The sequence below is a fragment of the Prunus dulcis genome, chromosome 1 (genome assembly GCF_902201215.1).
Source record: "Prunus dulcis chromosome 1, ALMONDv2, whole genome shotgun sequence".
NCBI classification, from domain to species: Eukaryota; Viridiplantae; Streptophyta; class Magnoliopsida; order Rosales; family Rosaceae; genus Prunus; species Prunus dulcis.
In genome coordinates this window covers 22,544,287-22,558,926 of record NC_047650.1, presented here as the reverse complement: position 1 = coordinate 22,558,926, position 14,640 = coordinate 22,544,287, and the positions used below count along the sequence as shown (strand labels likewise).

General features: G+C 41.8%; 4 protein-coding genes, 1 non-coding gene and 1 pseudogene across 8 annotated transcripts; 5 read left to right on the top strand and 1 right to left on the bottom strand.

Moving 5' to 3' along the window:
- The first annotated feature begins 158 nt into the window (after positions 1-158).
- Positions 159-2,779, top strand: LOC117616396 (sufE-like protein 2, chloroplastic). 2 transcript variants are annotated; one of them, XM_034345703.1, is made up of 3 exons: positions 159-1,087; positions 1,975-2,194; positions 2,294-2,779. In XM_034345703.1, the coding sequence occupies exons 1-2, from the start codon at positions 365-367 to the stop codon at positions 2,005-2,007; spliced, it is 756 nt and encodes a 251-aa protein (XP_034201594.1). In that variant the 5' UTR covers positions 159-364; the 3' UTR covers positions 2,008-2,194; positions 2,294-2,779. The 2 variants fall into 2 exon arrangements, with proteins under 2 accessions (XP_034201594.1, XP_034201595.1); XM_034345704.1 differs by having other exon boundaries at positions 1,975-2,210.
- Positions 2,780-3,356: 577 nt separating this feature from the next.
- Positions 3,357-7,228, top strand: LOC117614352 (eukaryotic translation initiation factor 4B2). 2 transcript variants are annotated; one of them, XR_004583857.1, is made up of 3 exons: positions 3,357-4,821; positions 6,160-6,725; positions 6,857-7,228. XR_004583857.1 is itself a non-coding variant. In XM_034343136.1 (3 exons), the coding sequence occupies exons 1-3, from the start codon at positions 3,659-3,661 to the stop codon at positions 6,879-6,881; spliced, it is 1,659 nt and encodes a 552-aa protein (XP_034199027.1). In that variant the 5' UTR covers positions 3,358-3,658; the 3' UTR covers positions 6,882-7,228. The 2 variants fall into 2 exon arrangements, 1 of the variants encoding a protein (XP_034199027.1); XM_034343136.1 differs by having other exon boundaries at positions 3,358-4,821; positions 6,160-6,630.
- Positions 7,229-8,036: 808 nt separating this feature from the next.
- On the top strand, positions 8,037-10,034 carry LOC117614351 (annotated as a pseudogene).
- Positions 10,035-10,272: 238 nt separating this feature from the next.
- Positions 10,273-10,345, bottom strand: TRNAR-ACG. Its single transcript has one exon. It is a non-coding gene; the product is annotated as a tRNA-Arg (tRNA).
- Positions 10,346-10,475: 130 nt separating this feature from the next.
- On the top strand, positions 10,476-12,701 carry LOC117614350 (GDSL esterase/lipase At3g26430-like). Its single transcript, XM_034343135.1, has 5 exons — positions 10,476-11,009; positions 11,304-11,513; positions 11,603-11,772; positions 11,850-12,120; positions 12,210-12,701. Exons 1-5 carry the CDS (start codon positions 10,754-10,756, stop codon positions 12,476-12,478), a joined length of 1,176 nt encoding a protein of 391 aa, XP_034199026.1. The 5' UTR covers positions 10,476-10,753; the 3' UTR covers positions 12,479-12,701.
- Positions 12,675-14,599, top strand: LOC117614349 (GDSL esterase/lipase At3g26430-like). 2 transcript variants are annotated; one of them, XM_034343133.1, is made up of 5 exons: positions 12,675-12,974; positions 13,298-13,507; positions 13,614-13,783; positions 13,903-14,173; positions 14,250-14,599. In XM_034343133.1, exons 1-5 carry the CDS (start codon positions 12,689-12,691, stop codon positions 14,513-14,515), a joined length of 1,203 nt encoding a protein of 400 aa, XP_034199024.1. In that variant the 5' UTR covers positions 12,675-12,688; the 3' UTR covers positions 14,516-14,599. The 2 variants fall into 2 exon arrangements, with proteins under 2 accessions (XP_034199024.1, XP_034199025.1); XM_034343134.1 differs by having other exon boundaries at positions 12,902-12,974; positions 13,136-13,507.
- Positions 14,600-14,640: the final 41 nt, after the last annotated feature.

Here is a 14,640-nt window from a genome sequence, read left to right as displayed (position 1 = left end):
CTAAAATTTAAATTTATTAAAAATAAATGAGATGGAGGAGGCCCAAATAATCAACAAAGTAAATCCAATTTTAAAATAAAAAAATTGTTAGATACGGGAGACTTCAACCTTATAAATATTTGGCGCCTCCTCTCGACTCTCGTCTCTCTTCAGGCAGAAGCTTCTTCTATTTTTATTTTTCTTCTGTTTGAAACTTCTGCGGCAGACAAGGAGGGAAGACGGTGCGCAATTTAAGGATCTCCAATTTACTTGCTCGATATACCTCACCTTAACTACCTCCACGCTCCTCTCTCTCCCTCTCTCTGTCTCTGACATTTCCCGGCCTTTCTTTTCCAATTTCCTTCACTTTCTCTCCATCCAAACCATGAACTCCACCACAATACCAACAACACTTCTTTATTTCTCTCCCTCTCCTGCCGCCTCCACTGAATCGTCATCAAAACGCCAAGCTCACAACCCTAGACACGTCCAATTGAAACTCGACAAACGACAAAACTGCAGGAATTTCTTATCAAAATCCATAAAATGCACCCAGAATCGCGGTATTCGAAACCCGACCGCGCTGGCTTCTTGCTTGGCGGCGACGGAGGCTCCGCCTTCGAAGGCTGCGGAGCTGGTGGCGGACAAGCTAAAACGACTCGTTTTGGAATTTAGGTCTCTGGCCGAGCCGATAGACCGCGTGAAGCGACTATTACACTATGCGGCGAGACTGCCTCCGTACAACGAGTCGACTCGGAAGCCGGAGAGCCGAGTCCCGGGCTGCTCGACTCAGGTCTGGGTCGAGGCCGAGATGGACGAGTTGGGGAGGATGAGGTTCCGAGCCGATAGCGACTCGGAGATCTCTAAGGGCTTCTGCTCGTGCCTGATTTGGATGCTGGACGGCGCGGAGGCGGCGGAGGTTTTGGAGGTCAAGACGCGAGATTTGGAGGACGTGAATGTGGGGGTGTACGGAAAGGTGAATTCGAGAGTGAACACGTGGCACAACGTGTTGTTGGCGATGCAGAGAAAGACTCAAGCTTTGGTTGCGGAGCGAGAGGGGAAGCGGCCGTTGGAGGCTTTGCCTTCTCTGCTTGCGTCCGCCAATGAGGTTAGCGGTTAAGCCATTTTCACTATTTTCTTCTTTTCTTTATACTAGTCTACCAGAACTTGAAGAGAATGAAATTGGACAAATCTGGCCCTATTTCCCAATAGAAATCAATTGTTTTGCCACTTGGTTATTTTTCTGGGCTCATCAAGATTTTGAGCTAAAATTATGAAGGGGTGGTTCAGTATCTCCAGAGTTGTGGAATAATGATTGTTATTCCAAAAGAAGAAAAGAAAAAAAATTTATTGATTTTATAGTGGGACCCGCGGGGAAGAGGGTTTTAAAAATAGGGGAATATGTAGGAATCAGTTTAGTGGAATAACGCTTCTTGTTCCAAAGAAGAAAATTACTGTGAACAAAAAAGGATTCTGTATAGAAAAAGCTATATTATGTGATTGTTTTATGTAACAACAGCAGTACATGTAAGTACAGATGTATTATTTTTTGTATATTATGTGTGCAAAATTGTTTGTGTAATACTCAGGATCCAACCAGTTGTGTGGAAATATGGATGCTTGAAATTGTGAAATGGATGTTTTCTTCTGGCCTTGAGTCTCTCTGGGTAGATTGTTTAAGTTCTTTAAGTAATCTGTCAGGAAATGAAAAAAAATCAATATTGTCAAGAACATTAAAGGATATGATAAGATTGTGTGTGATAAGAAATGTGAAATTAGTTGGTCAACCAGCAAAAGCGGAGTCAAGCGGCAGATAGATATGTGCAGTGCTAACATGTAATGTTTCTGAAATTTCTCCATCTATCATTGTGCCTTGTTTATTTTGAAATCTGTTATTAGTAGAAGATGAAAGTGAGCTCTGCGATTTTATATTGCTGTGCCTGTAGCAGCCTTTCTGCACATATTTACTTGAAATCAAATTCCGTAACTATTCAGCACCAATTTTTCCACCCTTCATCACGTCAATAAATCCAATAGTCCTATGAAAGCCTCCTATTCTTTCTCTTCTCCACCAAGAAAAATCCTATGAAAGACAGGACAGACAAAGCAGAGAAACAAACTGAGGCAACTTCTTCCAGGGACGCATGACGTCCACTGATAGCTTGGATTTCAAACAGGCTTCGCTGACGGAGTTATAAGCATAGACTCTAACAAAGTAAGTTGCTGTACAGGTACATCATTTTCGATCCTCCAATCGAAGCTCTGACTAGTTGTAGAAGCATCATAGTTTCTATTAACAATGGTGAATTCTCAGGTCTTGTCCTTGTTGAGAGGAAGCAGTGACCACCAGATTCCGGAGGGAGGAGAACAGCACAGCTCCACAGCAAGTTCTAGGGAAGCACAAGGCTAGGAATGGAGTTTTCTGAAGATTGCATCCACGACGACGAAGCCCAACCTTTCTTTTCTTCTTTCTGTTTGGCTATGGATTTCTAAACCAAACAGTTAAAATGGTTGGTACTTGGTTGGTCAGGTCAGGATGCACAGAACCTGGCCTTTGGAAGGCTGCATGGAAAATCCAAGCTTGATTTGCAACTAGTATGCTTTGTGTGCTTCAAAGAGAGAGAAGGATTGAAGATGTCTTTTGCAGCATCCAATGAAAAAAGTAGAGTTTTCACAAAACCGCAGCAAATTCTTTTACCAAACCCTATCGAAATCAGTTAGCATGGTACAAAGGGGCATTTGATGAAGTTGAATATTGAGGCACATTCCATTCGTTCCCAAATTTAGGGGTGTTTTGATATTTGTCATTTTTTTAAAATTATTTTTTCATTCCCTTTCTTTTCTTCATTACATGAGCACAAGAAGAAAACATGAATCTCCCACTTGAAAAGCTATCAATTCACAAACAAAAGTACCTTTACACTTTGCTTTCCATGGCACAGATGGGATTCGGCCAAACCAATCAAACATGAAATGAAAAGATCGCATTGAAACAGAATTGTTTTCTTTTTTAAAGTACGAATTTACGAAACTTAGCTCAGTTGATCAGGAAAAGAAAGTGTGCCGCTTACGAAATTTAGCTTCCCCGCAAAAAAGAAAAAAGAAAAAAGAAAAAAAAGAATTTAAAGAGTATCACAACCGTCAACTACCAACAAGTCAGAAGCAGCGGGTTGCTCAAGGTGAGCCACACCACAAGCTCTGCAACTCTCGCACACACCCCAACACTCCAACTTGCCAGAGGGCCCACAACTCAGGCCGGACCCATAACATGAACGGCTCAAGTTAGCTTGCTTCACCAACGCTCCCAATCAAACTCTCAAAACACCCCACGTACACGTAGCTGATTACACTTTGTTTTTCTTCTGGCTCATCTCGCCACACCCACAAAACAAAATCACAAGGAAAAAAAACATTTAAAAAACTCTTACATTCCACACACACGCGCACACTCCTTCTCTCAAGCCAACTGTTGCCCTTCCCTCTTCTTCGCATGTTCTCGGAGCTCCGGCTCCATTAACGGAGCCCCAGCTCACAGCTCACATCCTTTTCTTTTTCAAAAAACTAAAAAAATTATAACTACTCTTTTTTCGCCTTCGTTTCTTTTTTTTATTTCAAACATTTCTGGTCATATTTTCTCTTCATTTCCAACTGCGTTCTCAGATCTCGCAAACCGTCGAAGATGGCCAAACCCTGGGGTGGTATCGGCGCCTGGGCCGCCGACTCTGAGCGAGCCGAAGCGGAGGAGCTCGCGGAGGCTGCCCAAGCAGAGTCCCAGAGCTTCCCGAGCCTCAAGGAAGCCGCGAACACAAAGCCCAAGAAGAAGAAGATGACCCTCTCCGAGTTCAACATGGGGGGCTCTTTCTCCGCCTCCGGGCCCGCCGCCTCAAGTCGGGTCGGCCTCACTCCTGAAGAGATGATGCGCCTCCCTACCGGCCCCAAAGAGCGCTCTGCAGACGAAATGCAGTTTGGTCGCCTCGGCGGTGGGTTTTCCTCGTACGGCCGCTCCGGTTCGAATCCGGGTCGGGGAAGGGACCGTGACGACGCGGAAGGGTCGTGGGGCGGTGGTGGCAGAAGATCCTACGGTGGATTCGATGACGACCGAAGGGGTCCCTCTTCTAGGGTTTCGGATTTCGATCAACCGTCGAGGGCAGACGAGGTTGACAATTGGGCATTGACCAAGAAGTCTCTTCCTTCTTCAGATTCAGGTCGGCAGAACCGGTATGGCTCACTCGGTGGCGGCGGCGGCGGTGGTGGCGGTGGCGGTGGCAGTGGAGGTGCCGGTGTGGGTGTTGGCGGACCTTGGTCTAGGGCAGACGAGGTTGATAACTGGGCTGTTGGGAAGAAGCCTGCTCCTGCAAGAACATCCACATTTGGGTCTGGATTTCGCGATTCGGGGCCGGAGCCCGATCGCTGGGCGAGAGGCGGACGCGAGGTGGACGGCGTTGAGAGAGAGCGACCCAGATTGGTTTTGGATCCTCCAAAAGGCGAGTTGGGCGTGAATGAGTCAGTGCAGGTTGTGAAGACCAATAAGCCCAGCCCGTTCGGGGCAGCTCGACCTAGAGAGGAGATTTTGGCCGAGAAGGGGTTGGATTGGAAGAAGTTGGACTCAGAAATTGACGCCAAGAAGACGAGTCGGCCAACGAGTGCGCACTCAAGCAGGCCTTCCAGTGCTCAGTCAAGTCGGTCTGAAGGTCCTGGGCTGCATGGGAGTGAGAATGTGGTGAAGCCGCGGCCCAAAGTGAACCCATTTGGTGATGCCAAGCCAAGGGAAGTTTTGCTGGAGGAGCGAGGTAAAGATTGGCGGAAGATGGATCTCGAGTTGGAGCATCTCAGTGTTGACAGGTCCGTTTTGCGTACCTTTTAATCTGCTTGTTTGCCAATTATATTCGGCAGTAATGGTTTGCATTTGTCTGGTGGCTTGATCCTTATTTTCCTATTAAGAGTTGCCCAAGTGTTCATGCATAGTATTTACTCATCTGTAATTGATCTGAAATTATTTGTCTAATCTATGATTTCTTCAAATGTAATGGGGAACCTATCCGGTGATTAGTGCTTTGCTAACACTAAAAGATAAAATGTTATATGATATCATGAGGACTGTTCCAAGCATGCCCCATGGGATTTTAAAATCTGATTTTTGAATGTCAAGCTCTATCTTTGTGCTCATTGGTCAAGGATACATTCAATATGTTGTTTTGCTGTAGTAAGCGATATTCTTTTCTTCATAGTGCTTTGAGACATATTTTTCTCTATGTTTGACTTCATTTGTTACTTTGTATGGCTTTTTTCGTTTTGTTTTTGTTTTTTTTATAGTCCCGTCTCACTTGCCATAAGCTGTCTTACTAGTTAATAATTGGGAGTATACTGCTGGAATTATTCCCAACAACTACAAGTGCATGCAAAGAATTGGTTAGTACTGTTTGCCCACCTTGGGTCATGTATATTAAGTTTATGTTTTGAATGAAAAGGGTATATCGAAATAATTAGATTAGTGTACAATTGAAACAATTAGATTATGTTTGGGTTAGTACCTCCTCTTTTGGCACATACATAAGGCTACAGTTTTGTCCTATTACTGTGTGTTTGTGTGTCCCCTCTGTGGTGGAGTAGATATCCATTACAGACAACTATGGAGAGAGTATGTATGCCTTTTGACTTCTTATGTCATTATAACAGTATAATTGGGGTTGTCTGGATGTTATGCTGATACAGCCTGGTTTCTTTTTCTTTGGTGAATGAGTTTCATATTGTCACAAGATACTTGTGAGTTCACTTATTTAATATTCAAAGTTGATAATGATGGACACATCATCAACTCATGTATTTGTTTGACTTATCTGAGGCCAACTTATTGGCATGTTGGTGTGAAAAAATAAGTGTGTTTCTGGAGAGTGGTTTTTCTAGTACTAAAGATGTGGAAAAGTTCAAGTGGCAGGTCTATGAATTACCTTTATCCAAGTATGTTGATTGGATTACCTTTTCCAGTAGCATGTAATTTAGCATTGCAAAATGTTCGTGGCATATGAAGCCTGACCAATAAACTCAAGTAATTTGTCTCCTAAGCAGTAGGCAAACTATTTATTTTCAATCTTCTTTGGTTTCTAAATTTGGTGGTGCTTATATGTGACCTGTGTTTGTCCTATGGAAGCTTTGTTCTTGATCCCTTAGCCGTTTGTGCAGACTCGAAACAGAAGAGGAAAGGAAATTAAAGGAAGAAATTGATCATCTAAAGAAGGAACTTGAGAAAGAATCTCCAGATAAAACGAACAGCGAAACTGGGCAAGAGTCTGGTGGTGACCAGGCAAGTCTACGCGATATAGTACTTCAGAAGGAAAGGGAATTGGAGACACTGATCCACGATTTGGATGACAAAGTTCGCTTTGGTCAGAAGGCCATCGATAGACCTGGGTCTGGGGCAGGCAGGCCTGGGTCTGGGGCAGGCAGGCCTGGGTCTGGAGCAGGCAGGGCTGGTAGCTTTCTTGACAGGACACCTTCTCAATCTGGGTCATTTGAAGATTCTAGAAGTACGGAATTCATCGATAGGCCTCACTCACATGGCAAAGGAGATGCGTGGACAAGGCCTTTTGATGACAGAAGGTCATTTCAAGGTGGCAGGGAAAGAGGATTTCTGGGGAACAGAGACATGGGCAGGTGAGGATAATGCGTTTCTTCTCTTTCCTTTTTACAGTCATAGGGAGGAAGTTAACCTGTTTAAGGAAGAAACTTGATCTGTTATGCTTTGCAATGTATGTATTCTCCACTTGTTTACCTTAAATTTTTCCCTTCGAAGTCAGCATATTATGGTACTTTCAGAACTAAAGTTTGGTTGTGAATGCCTCAAAATGCATATGATGTATTGGCTCTTGTTGTTTGGCAGGGCAAGGTCAAGAGAAAGATGGTGAGAAAGTGTGCTGTTTCTATGGATTCATTGAATTGCCTTCTACTTTTGACAACCTGAACCAAATAATATTTTGCCCCACTCTTTTTGTTTTCTTCATTTTGCTCTGGGAAATGGAGCAAGCATTATTGATTACCGGCACTGGGAACTCTTACCTTGATCTATTGTTACATCTTGAAACTATGTAAAATTGCAAATTACTTTTCTTTTTTTTCTTTCTTTTGTCTGTTTCATATGAAGGAGCCTTGTATTGCTCTTAGGATCCACATTTACTGAACACTATGGGACTCATTAGTCTATTTTTGTGACAATTGTCTGGGTGTTATACAGATAATTTGGTTCTATTGTGCATGATGCTCTCTCGCTCTCTCTCTCTCTCTCTCTCTCTCTCTCTCGTTGTGAATGCTTAACAGTGTAAATCCTACGGAATTTAGTAGAAAATTTACGCAAATGAATCTTCGACTTCTGCCAATAGGATATAACAAATCCAAGTTTAATAGGCCAAATCCTGATTAAAAGGTGTTACCAAACCAATCCCACAATCTCATAAGCGTAACCTCTTTCAATGACATCGAGGTTTCCCGATTGGTGGGAAAAAAAATACTTGTTCGCTTGGTGGGTTTGAATAAATTCAAACCACCATGTGGCGCAGTCTAAATCGTTGGATCTTTCCCAATCCTTTCGCGGCTCCCCCCAATTCCGACGCTGGTTTTCTACATTGTTTATGTTACGTGGAAGACCAAATCCAAATGAAACCCAATCATGTTTATGATGATGGTGATGATGATGATACCACAATGCCTTTGTTTTTTTTATATATTTCATATGGTTCATTTGTCACATTCTACTAGCAGCCCAGTTGACCTAAAATATATTACTTGTAAGGCTCCTCTCTACCGATTTTATAAAGCCTAAAACCAGCTTCTTTTCTTCCACTAATTAACCACAAAGAGAAGTACTTCTTCTGCAGAAACCATCATCACCTATTGATCAAGGTAAAGTTTCAGCCCCATCTTTTTTCCTTGTGAATGATATGAAGAATGCTACTTTTTTTTTCCTTGTGATGATTCTTCTTATCTTATGGAACTTCTAATTGATATGGTTCACATCACATTATATGATAAATCTCTTCGTCTGAGAGAAGCAGAAAGAGGTTCATATGGACCGTATGAGGTTTATTACTATCAGTAGATGGTGGAGAGGGGCCTGGGGACTGAAGAAGCGTGTGGAAGCAGTGGCAGTTGGAGTTGTTTTAGTTGGTGCTCTTTCAGTCTTCTTGGGCCTTGGAACACAAGATAAATCAAGTAGTGCTTGTCAATTTCCAGCAATCTACAACTTTGGTGATTCAAATTCCGACACGGGTGGTTTGTCAGCTACATTTTTTCGGCTTCCTACCCCCTATGGCAATACCTTCTTTGGTAAACCTGTAGGCAGGTTCTCAGATGGGCGTCTCATCATCGATTTTATAGGTTAGAACATGAACTGTTGTGATGGATTGGATGCTCTTCTGTATCTCCTGTATGCAATTTTCTTTCAGTGCCTAGTTACTTACCTTCGTTTAAGCTACTTATGAACTTCTTTTGACAATCTTGCAGCTCATAAGTTGGGTCTCCCATTTCTTAGTGCTTATCTGGATTCTCTCGGATCAAATTTCCATCATGGAGCAAGTTTCGCAACCGGAGGATCTACATTTCAACCATTAGATGGCAGGATGTTTGAAGCCAGATATAGCCCCATCTCTCTTAACCTACAGCTTTCACAATTTGCGCAGTTCAAAGCACGTGTAAATGAGGTTTTCACTGAAGGTTAGACAATATGTTTGCTGAAGAAGAGTTATAGAGGAAATTACTTAAACCATTAATTCATTATGTTGCACTCAATTATGGATTGGTTTTCAGATAAAAGGACCAGCCTCCCAAGACCAAGAGATTTCTCCAAGGCCTTGTACACATTAGACATTGGACAAAACGATCTTCATGCTGGATTAAGGTTGAAGACTATGGACGAAGTGCTGGCATCGATTTCCAACATCACTGCGCAGTTAGCTTTGACAATAGAGGTAATGATTAGCAGCTGCCCTTTCTTCTTGAGCTGCAATAGGTTTTGGCAACCAAAACGTAAATCGACCATCTTAAAATTCATATTTTCAGCCGTACAAAGTCTTCTTTTTTTCTGTTTGGCTTGTAACCTGTAATCTATAAGTAGAAAATTGGTAACCATGAAAACAGGAACAATTTCTCTAGATTCTTTTCAACATAGTTGTCACATGAAATGCCCAAGGTGTTGTGTTAAAAAAATTGATGTCTTGTCCATGAAATGCATAATAAATCTGTTTTGAACTTTGAACTGTCCTTGCAAGATTATATTCTCAAACAAAATAATGATATTGTAGTTTCGCAGCAACTATACCAACAAGGAGCAAGAGTTTTTTGAATTCACAACACAGGTCCCCTTGGCTGCTTGCCTTCAACCCTTGCATATAAACTGCCAAAACCTGACGACCTAGACCAAAACGGTTGCTGGAAGCCTCACAATGAGGTGGCTGAAGAATTTAACAGACAGATCAAGGATAGGGTGTTTAAAGGCCCAACTTTCAGAGGCAGTTCTTACTTAAGTCGATCTCTATACTGCAAGGTACACACTTATCAGCGAAGCAGAGAAGCATGGTAAGTTTCTTCCAGTTCATGCCTATGGCTAGTGTTCCTATGCTTCATTCTTTGGCCTGTCCAAAACCCTTTCTTTCCTGGTGTGCGGAATGTGCAGGTTTTACTAGTCCTCTAGCTCAATGCTGTGGAAGTTATGGTGATTCCGGCGTCCATTGTGGGATAAAAACTATTGTTAATGGCACTGAAGTTGAGGCCCTTTGTAGCAATCCTTCAAAGTACATTAGTTGGGATGGGGTGCACTATTCTGATGCTGCAAACCAATGGCTAGCCGACCGAATTATGGACGGCGCATTTTCTGACCCTCCAGTTTCAATCACTGAAGCATGCCACAAGCCTCCGCACTTTTGATTTTACTTCCAAGTACATAACTCTCTTTTATAGATTTGGTATATGTGGAATTTAAACCTTTTTGAGTGGGGCATGGATTTTCTAAGGCCAGGTTGGCCTTTGCAGCATTCCTTTGAATCATATTTCATCTTCAGTCTTTGTAATCTTGGCATGCCAAACACACACACCAAAAGAGAAACAAAGAAATGACAGATTTTCTGGACTCTTAATGCGTAAAATGATACATAAAAGAAAGATCGAGGAAAAGAGAAAGAAATAAGAACGGGGATGGGGAAGTATTTATCAGAAAGGTGAGCCTTGGCCTACTGCAACCATTAATATATATATACCTGGCTGCCGGATGGAATGAGGAGAAAAAAATAAAACAATTATGCAAATAAGCGACTCCACTGGGGATCGAACCCAGAATCTCTGGTTTCGTAGACCAGCGCCTTATCCATTGGGCCATGGAGTCAACATGTTGTCTTTCATGGGACCTTCAAATTTTATAGACTCTCTCATGGCCAAAGTTGAATTGAAATTTGAAACGAAAAGATCCTTCTTCAAAAACGCCAGAGCGCTTCCCGTCAAAGCTGATAAAGGGATTTGCTCAGCTCATTTCAAGGTAAAAAGCAAAAAGAGAAAGTCCTGCTGATTTGATTTCCAATAAGATATCATTATTTGTTAAATTGTTTTCCTTTTCAACAATTCTGTTCCAATCTCCACAGTTTATTACCTTCTCTAGTCAATCATACACCTCATTCTTCTGTCACCAGCTTATCTATATCATATGTAGCACTATATCTACTGTCCGTTTTACTTACAATAATTGCCCTGTTCCTCTCTCTCTCTCTCTCTCTCTCTCTTACAAACTCACTGACATATGATTATGGAGCCACATTCCTCAAAAACACTAGTTCTCACCATTTTGGTGTCACTCTCACTGAGCTTAGCACCATGCTTGGCTTTGGCCTCAACTTCGTGCAAATTTCCAGCTATATTCAACTTTGGTGACTCAAACTCCGACACGGGTGGCTTGTCTGCGGTTTTCGGCCAGGCTCGCTCGCCCCATGGAGAGTCCTACTTCCACGGCCCAGCCGGTCGTTACTGCGATGGCCGTCTTGTCATTGATTTTATAGGTACTTTAATCTTCACTGTTAAGCTACAGTCTGAAACTAATAATGAACAATGATAAATTTCATGTACTAGCTTACCAATCATTTTCATATATGATAGATATATAATTGGAAATGATGCTTTAAAAGTTTAGGGAATCAATCCACCGACGCTTCACCAGGAAACTACCAGAATGTCACGTGTAATTTTGGATGAACATAATTTGGAAGCTACCAAAACTGCCACTGTTTTCAGACTTATCCAACATCCACTATCTAATACTATTGGCTTGATTGAATTGAATGCTCTGTTTTCAGCTAAGAGCTTCGGATTGCCATTTCTTAGCGCATATCTTGATTCTGTGGGGAGCAACTTCAGCCATGGAGCCAACTTTGCCACGGCTGGCTCAACCATCAGACCCCAGAACACAACTCTTCGCCAGAGTGGTTTTAGCCCCATCTCACTGGACGTTCAATACAATGAGTTCTATGATTTTCATCCAAGATCCCAAGTTGCTCGAAATCGAGGTCATTTCTCCTTATGTACATCTAGCCTACCTAAAAAAACTTGCATGATTGTATGCTAAACCAGAAAATCAATTGCAATGTATGTGCAGGTGGGGTTTTTAAACAACTCATGCCTAAAGCACAAGATTTCTCTCGTGCATTGTACACCTTTGATATTGGCCAGAACGATTTAACGGCCGGTTTGTTCTTGAACATGTCCACTACCCAAGTAAAAGCTTATGTTCCTGATGTCCTAAATCAGTTCAAAAACATTGTCAAGGTAATTAACAATCCAAACTGTGATTAATTGTGCTTTTCATTCATTTGAAAATGATGTGCTTGCTATGTATACCACAGAACATATATGGTCAAGGAGGTAGATATTTCTGGATACACAATACAGGTCCCATTGGTTGTCTTCCATACGTTTTGGACCGCCTACCTGTATTAGCCGCGCAGGTAGACAACGCCGGATGTGCCATACCTTACAATAAAGTTGCTCAATTTTTCAACCGTGGATTAAAACAGGCTGTGTTCCAATTAAGAAAAGATCTGCCATTGGCTGCAATCACATATGTTGATGTTTACTCAGCCAAGTTCTCCCTCATTAGCCAACCCGAAAAGCATGGTAAGTTCTTGCTAAATCGAAATCGATTCCTTTATGGAGTGGATTAATTAGTGATTGAGTTTGTTGACATGTGATACAAAATATTGCAGGATTTAAGGAACCAGTAAGAGCATGTTGTGGTCATGGTGGGAAGTACAATTATAACTTGCACATTGGATGTGGAGGAAAGGCTAAGGTTCATGGCAAAGTAAAATTGCTGGGAAAGGCATGCCAAGACCCGTCTCTCTGGGTGAATTGGGATGGTGTGCATTACACTCAAGCAGCTAACAAAAGGGTGTTTGATCAGATTGTAGATGGTTCATTTTCAGACCCACCAATTCCATTGAAAAGGGCTTGCCATAGGCAGCAAGCTCATTAGATCACATGTGACCCTTTGCTGTACTCAAATAAAATATGTTGAGGCCATTAGAATCTTTTGTTTTTAATTCTTCTTTTTGCTTGGATTCAGGGTCAGTCAATGAAATCCCTTAACTTAAGCAAGAAACAGATAAAGAAAGACCCTTAAGTGGTACCTAATGGCCCTCCTAGTCTCTATTTTCATCTTCTCTGTTAAGACTATAAAAATGTAATGCTCTCCCTCAGTCTCTGTGTCCCATACATGATAATGGAATCACATTTCTCAAAAACACTAGTTGTCACTATTTTGGTGTCACTCTCAGTGAGCTTGGCACCATGCTTGGTTTTGGCCTCAACTTCATGCAAGTTCCCGGCTATTTTCAACTTCGGGGACTCAAACTCTGACACCGGTGGCTTCTCTGCAGTTTTTGGCCAGGCTCGTCCACCCCATGGAGAGTCCTACTTCCACGGCCCAGCCGGTCGTTATTGCGATGGCCGCCTTGTCATTGATTTTATAGGTACTTCATTTTAAGTACCATCTTCTTCCATAAACCAGTAAACAGAAAGTTGTTTATGTCACAAAAATATGATAGCTAGTACCTCAACTTTGAAACTAATATACAATGAAGAATTCATGTACTCCTTGCTTGTTGACCACTAAACTGAATTCATGACTTAGGTTTGGATGAACATAATTGAATGAGTTTGGAAGCTACCAAAAATTCCAAAACAAAATACGTATGGCATCTCAGCTGGCATCAAGTGAAAAAAGAAAATCAACCTACTCAGATTATCCAATGTAATAGTATTGCCTTGGTTAAATTGAATCCTCTGTTTTCAGCTAACAGCCTCGGATTGCCATTTCTTAGCGCATATCTTGATTCTGTGGGGAGCAACTTCAGTCATGGAGCCAACTTTGCGACGGCAGCCTCAACCATCAGACCTCAAAACACAACTCTTCATCAGAGTGGGTTTAGCCCCATTTCTTTGGATGTTCAATACGACGAGTTCTATGATTTTCCTCCAAGATCCCAAATTGTTCGTAGTCAAGGTCACAAATGCTACTTATATACTGATAATATATATCTTCTTATTTATTGGTTGGAAAAACTTGCCTTATTGTGTGCGTTCAAAAGAGAAGATGATTTGCAATGTAGGTGGAGTATTTGAACAACTAATGCCTAAAGCAGAAGATTTCTCTCGTGCATTGTACACCTTTGATATTGGTCAGAACGATTTAGCAGCCGGCTTTTTCTTCAACATGTCCACTGCCCAAGTCAAAGCTTATGTTCCTGATGTCCTCAATCAATTCAAAAGCATTGTCAAGGTGATGAGCAATCCAACAAGCTAAACCCTAAACAACATTTTATAACTTCACTAAATGGATTGGTTTTCTTTCTAGTCATTCATTTGAAGCTCATGTGGTTGTTTGTTACATATATACAGAATGTATACGATCAAGGAGGTAGATACTTTTGGATACACAATACGGGTCCTGTAGGCTGTCTCCCCTATGTATTGGCCCGCCTACCGGTATTAGCCTCTCAGGTGGACAAGGCCGGATGTGCCACACCTTACAATGAAGTTGCTCAGTTTTTCAACCATGGATTGAAAGAAGTTGTGGTCCAATTAAGAGAAGAACTACCATTGGCTGCAATCACATATGTTGATATTTACTCAGCCAAATACTTCCTCATTAGCCAACCCAAAAAACATGGTAAGCTAAACTTGAACATACAGCTGTGATTTGGATGGACTAGTGATTTGAATTTGTTGAGCTAAATACATTGCAGGATTTGAGCAACCAATAAGAGCATGCTGTGGTCAAGGAGGGAAGTACAACAACAACTTGCACTGTGGTGGAAAGATTAAGGTGCATGGCAGGGAAATATTGGTGGGAAAGGCATGCCAAGACCCATCACTCTGGGTAAATTGGGATGGGTTTCATTACACTCAAGCAGCTAACAAAAGGGTCTTTGATCAAATTGTAGATGGTTCATTTTCTGACCCACCAGTTCCATTGAACAATGCTTGCCATAGGCAGCAGCAAGCTCATTGAAAATTAGATCAAGTGTCACTCCTTTTCACTATTTAAATAAAACACTCAAGGCCACCATAATCTTTTTTGCTTTTCTTTTTTCTTTTTTCTTGATGGATCAGTTTTGTCATATTCTTGATGGATTA